The sequence below is a fragment of the Benincasa hispida genome, chromosome 8, assembly GCF_009727055.1.
Source record: "Benincasa hispida cultivar B227 chromosome 8, ASM972705v1, whole genome shotgun sequence".
Classification (NCBI taxonomy): Eukaryota; Viridiplantae; Streptophyta; class Magnoliopsida; order Cucurbitales; family Cucurbitaceae; genus Benincasa; species Benincasa hispida.
The window spans coordinates 29,992,348-29,998,677 of record NC_052356.1 but is presented as its reverse complement, the minus strand read 5'-3'; the positions used below and the strand labels follow the sequence as shown (position 1 = coordinate 29,998,677).

Genomic DNA, 6,330 nt, shown 5'->3' with positions numbered 1-6,330 from the left:
TACTCACTTTTGAAATGTCCTTGATAGAAAATAGAAAAGAAAATAAGGAAATTGTTCGTCAATCCACTGTTAAAGAAGAGTTGATTGATGACGATAAAGATCTAGAAGATTCTCTTACTGAATCGATTTTCAAAACAGTTTAATCATGTGCTCAAATGTTTCGGCATGGACGGCTCTTACAGTAACAACATGTCTGGAGGCTTTACTTCCCCCAATCAATTCAGATCCTAAAATAGTAAGAAGGAAACTGGCAAGTCAGGTAATCTACTTTCTCACAAGGAAAAGAACATCAAATGTAGAGAGTGTGGTGGATTTGGTCATATTCAGGCTGAATGTTCCACTTTTTTTAATAGATAAAGCAACGACTATATATTAACTTTGTTTAAGGCTGAATCTGAAGGTAGCAGTGACCTAGAGGATGATGTCAAAGTTCCTGTTAGTAACATCTCTTCTAACACCTCATCTTGTGATATTTTTTAATATGATGTGTATGAAAAAATTGATCATGATACTGCAGGACTTGAATCTACAGATCCTTCTTATCAGGCTTCTTTTCTCAAATGCCAAGATGATCATAAAGCCCTTAATGTGCAAAAAGTGAGAATTAAGACTTTGATAGTTGACAATCACAAACTAATGCCTACTATAGCAAATTTGAAGCGTGAATTCTCTTAAGTTTGAAGCTGAAAAGGATTCAGTATGCAAGAATGCAAAATGCTAAACACTAGTACTGAGTCTCTCGAGAAAATTTTGACTGAAGGAAAAACTGTTGGTGATAACTCTATTCTTGACTTTTCTAAAAGTGGAAGTCAGCATCATAATTAGTCAAAACTAAAAGGAAAGCAAAAGATTGAGTTTGTTAGAACTAAAGATTCAGAGTCTTATGGCTTTATAGGTACATCTACTAGAAAAGTGGTATTGAAAGATGACCACTTGTCTAGACCAAGATAGATTTGTCACATTTTAAAAAGGTGGGCCACAAACCTCCTTTTTTCTATCAATTACTAAAGATTCTCTACAGACCCACCTATTCCAAAAGTTCTTCATACTTCTCATGAAACTAATATAAAATACAGTCAAGAGTCAAACAGATATGAAGAGAGAAAAATGTTCAGAACAAATGTAATGTGGTTTTGTCTTCACTCGGATCCTCTACTAATGGTGACTGGTATTTTGATAGTGGAAGCTCTCGATAAGAGATTGGTGAGAAGAGCTATTTGTCTGATCTCAAATCTGTAAGTTCCAGAAAGGTCACATTTGGTGATGGTGCTTATGGAAAATCTTTGGGAAAGAAAAACTAAATTATCTGGGTCTTCCTCCATTGAAAGAAGTAATGTTGGTTGAAGGACTCGCTGTCAATCTTATTAGCATTAGCCAGCTATGCGACCAAGGATTGAATGTGAGCTTTACCAAAGACAATGTGTTGTCACAAATAATGTCACAACTCTCACTATGAAAGGTTTATCTTCTGATAATTGTTATCTATAGAGTTCTGATCATACTTCGCGAGTTTGTCATCTCTCTAGACAAATTGAAGCGAGCCTATGGCATACACGCCTTGGGCATGTAAGCATGAAGACTATTCAGAAGGTTCTTGCAACCACCGCTATATCTGGTTTCCCTCTTTATCAGTTTCTCCTGGAATATATATGGAGATTGTCAATTTGGTAAACAAACTCATACTTCTTACAAGTAGTCTGGCCACACAAGCTCTTTGCGTGTTCTAGAACTTCTTCATATCGATCTGATGGGACCTATACAATCTGAGAGTTTGAGAGGCAAACGGTATGATCTGATGGGACCCATGCAACATGGGTGCATTTTCTTCATGAAAAATTAGATACTTTTTTTGTTTTCATGCTTCGTGTCTTCAATTACAACATAAGAAAGATCTGAATATGATACATATACGAAGTGATCATGGTAGGGAGTTTGGAAACTCTCAGTTTACTAAGTTCCAGCAATGTGTGGGAATTCACCATGAATTTTTAGCTCCTATCACACCATAGCAAAATGGAATTGTGGAAAAGGAAAACAGAATTCTGTAGGAGATGGCTCGTGCGATGATACATGCAAAGCATTTACCAATTCACTTCTAGGCAGAAGCGCTAAACACGACTAGTCATATACATAACATAATTGTCTTACGACCAAGAAACTTAAGCCCTATTTATGAAATATGGAGAGGTAAAAAAAATCAAACGTTAAATACTTTCATATCTTTAGAAGTGTTTGTTAAATTTTTGTTGATAAAGAGACTAGAAGAAAATGGGATTCCAAACCTTATGAAGGGATATTTCTTAGATATTCCATAAATAGTCAAGCTTAACGTGTCTATAACAAACAAAATCATACTGTAATGGAGTCTATTAACGTTGTAGTTTATGATGATGTTGCATCCTTCAGTTTGCCTTCCATTGAAGAAGAAGATCTTTACATCACTCCAGTTGTTATTACTAATCTGCCTAACATCTCGTCTGACATGCCTTCTGACATGAATTAAGAAATTCCAATGGAGATTACCCAGAATACCTTAGAGCAGGTAGAAGCTAATAAAAAGCGATCTTCCAGCAGGGTTCGTAAAAATCATCCCTCTAATTGGGGACATTGAAGAATGAGTGACGAGCAGAAGAAAGGATAAAATCAAGTATCTTGACATGATCAACAATATTTTCTTCAGTTCCCCTGTTGAACCAAAAAGTGTCAAAGAAGCTATTGAAAATGAATGTTAGGTGAATGCCATGCAAGAGGAGCTCGAGCAATTCGTGAGGAATGACGTCTAGACTCTTGTCCCAAGCCTGAAAAATATGAATGTTATTGGCACCAAGTGAATTTTCAAGAACAAGACTGATGAGAATGGAAATGTGACAGAAATAAAGCCATATTAGTGGCTCAAGGATACACTCAAGTTGAAGGCATGGACATTGATGAAACCTTCGCTCCTGTTGCAAGATTAGAAGCCATCATACTCTTGCTCGAAATTGCTTGTCTTTTGAAGTCTAAATTATATCAGATGGATGTGAAGAGTGTTGGAAAATAAGTAGCATGCAAAGAGGAAGCAATGAATCATAACGCTCTAATTACAAATAATTAAGGGACAGTTGCAAATATAGACATTAGACCCAAAGTATTAACGGATATAACATAATGTAAAAAAATTACAAATATGATCAAATTTAAATAGTCTATCAGTGATAGACCATATTATTGGTAGGAGTCTATCAGTAATAGACTATATCACTGGTAAGAGTCTATCAATGATAGAAGTATATCACTAATAGATTTAGGAGTCTATCAATAATAGAAGTTCATCGCTGATAGACTTGGCTATATTTGCAATTTTTTAAATGATGTTATATACTTGGTTATTATTCCTAAAAATGCTACTAATTGCAACTACCCAATAATTAACTAAGGATTAATCATGTGAAGAGAGTTAGAGATACAACCTTTGTAGTTTCCACAATAAACTTTGTCTCCACGAGCAATTGGTACCACCAATGGTAAATCTTCACTATTCTCCAGTTGAAGAACATGGTTGTGGGACCAAAACTTTAGTGAAAAATAGGAAATTTCACTAATTAATTTGGAGAGTCAAAGAGAATTTGAAAAAGATTAATTTCAAAAATTAAGGAAGCATTAACTTTTAATTTTTGAAAATCGAAACCTATTTATAAACAAAATACATGCAAAAATCCTTCTTGCATGACTTCCGCCTCAAACTCCATTAGCATGAAAAAGATAGGTGTCAAGCTTAGCAAGAGCCACTTCAAAATCCACTTAGTTAGTGGAAAATTCCAACAATTGGATTTTTCCACTAACTAATTTTTTATTAAAAAAAATTTAATAAAACAATTTTTTGACAAAATATGAAATACTATTTTCATATTTTAGAAATTATTTAATTAAAATAATTTTAATTAAATAAAATAAACAAATTTAATTAAATTGACTTTGACAGCTAATTTTGATTAATCGCATTAATCAATTTTTAAAAAACACTTTTATGCTAATATAAAAAAAAATACTCTCCAAAATAATTAATTAATTAATTAATTATAAATTATATCTTATATAAAATACAATTTTCCCTAAAGGCTGAATTTGAACATTTCAAATTCTCACTTCACCTAGTTCTTCAATTTTGTTCGTAGTGAGCTAGCAAGGAGACCCAATGGATCTATAGGTCATGGGCTCCAATGATCTGAGACTAACTGATCAAACTCTTTAATCTAGTTAATCAACATTCGTTAACTAATAGAACTGTCCACTATAGCCTATAGTCGCACTCCCCTCACTAAAGATATATTATGTGCCTATTTGATATAACCATTATCAATAAGTTGATCCTTCACAGGTTGTTCATAACCTTAGCTATGTCAATTACCGTTTTACCTTTGAGTTACATCTTTTCTCCTTAAGTACCACTATCCCACTAATGAACAAGTGATTTAGGATCTTAACCATTAAATCCATTCCCTCTCAGGCCAATGAGAGGATGGGGCCCCTTGTTCAAGACTCGGGATCAGCTCTTAAGGGAATAATCTTTCTACTATCCCTAAAGTGGGTAGAAGTGAATTCCATCTTGCAAATTCTATGTCTCCAGCTATCTACCGATCTTATCCCTAAAATGGGAGGCATATTAAGCAGCGCTGTTGAGCTTACCCTCACATACGCAAGGGACAATCCCAAATAAACAGGAGTTGGTAGACAGCTCGGGATTCAAATCAAGTTATCTAGATCATCAAGAAATGAAATTAATCAGTGTTAATACGTAACAGTGATTATTTCGTGGTTAGTATTACACAATCTCCTCGTGTAAAACTCCCCCGCTCACATGTCCTACATGAACGAACTGATCACATCGTTTATGACATTTTACAACATTTGTAACAATCATAAAGCGGGTCGTATTTAATAGTATCTATAGAAATAGGGACCCAACCTAATCCAAGTACTATAGACTATTTAGGCAATTTTAGTCGAACTTGATCTAGCTTATGTCTCCACATAAAGTCCAAGTATTTATTACAATAGCCAAGGATTCGTAGTTTTTTGGATTTAGAGTTATCAATTCATTTTCATTCAACAATTTGTCTGAATAAACTTCATATATGTTTACTGTTTATAAAACTACGGGTTTAGGACATATAACCAAACAAATAGTGCCTTCTTGAATAGAGTTCTAAATGAGGAAGTGTATATTGCTCAAACCAAAGGATTTGTGGATTCCTCTCACCCTGAACATGTGTATAAATCCAACAAGGCCCTTTATGGCCTTAAACAGGCTCCTAGTGCATGGTAAGAGCATTTTACTCAATTTCTTATCAACAATGGGTACAGACGAGAATGAGTTGATAAAACTCTCTTTGTGAAGAGATCTCATGAAAATTTTGTGATTGTTCAAATTTATGTTGATGATATTTTTTTTGGAGGAATGTCTCAAGAGATGGACGATCTCTATGTGAAACAGATACAGGATAAATTTGAGATGTGTATGGTAGGAGAACTATCTTATTTTCTGGGATTTCAAACAAAGAAAATAAATGAGGAAATTTTTACCTTTCAAAGCAAATATGCCAAAAATTTAATGAATAAATATGGCCTTGAAAGTGCCTGTGCTAAAAGAACTCCTACTCCAACTCATGTAAAAATGTCAAAAGACTCCAGGAGAACTAATGTTGATAAGAGTCTCAATAGGAGTATCATTGAGGGTTTGCTTAATTTGACTGCCAGCAGACCTGACATTGCCTCTGCCATTGGTGTATGTGTTAGATATCAGTCTTGTCCTAAAAACAATCATTTACTCAGTGCAAAGAGAATCATCAAATACATAAATAGCACTAGCGAATATGGCTTATTGTATACCCTTGATACCAGTAGCTCTCTAGTTGCCTACTATGATGTTGATTAGGCATGTAGCTAAGAGGATAGAAATAGTACATCCAAAGGTTGCTTCTTCTTGGGAAAAAACTTGATTTCATGGTTCAACAAGAAACAAAATTGTGTTTCCTTGTCTACAGTTGAAGCAGAATATATTGCAGCAAGGAGCATCTATATTCAATTACTTTAGATGAAGCAGATGTTGATGGAGTATGATGTCTCACAAGATATCATGACTCTTTCCTACGACAATATGCAATTAATATATCCAAAAACCAGTTCAACATAGTTTTACTAAGCATATAGACATTAGACACCATTTTGTTCGTGACCTTGTTGAAAGTAAACAAATTGTGTTAAAGCATGTTAACACAAAAAATCAAGTAGCTGACATTTTTACCAAGGCTCTTGATGTTGATCATTTTGAGGCTCTAAGGGTAACCTTGC

The 6,330-nt window shown here is 34.3% G+C and overlaps 1 protein-coding gene across 1 annotated transcript; it reads left to right on the top strand.

Annotated features, from left to right (window-relative positions):
- The first annotated feature begins 5,437 nt into the window (after positions 1–5,437).
- LOC120084008 (uncharacterized mitochondrial protein AtMg00810-like) lies at positions 5,438–5,914 on the top strand. The gene has a single exon (XM_039039913.1). It carries the CDS (start codon positions 5,438–5,440, stop codon positions 5,912–5,914), a length of 477 nt encoding a protein of 158 aa, XP_038895841.1.
- The last annotated feature ends 416 nt before the right edge of the window (positions 5,915–6,330 follow it).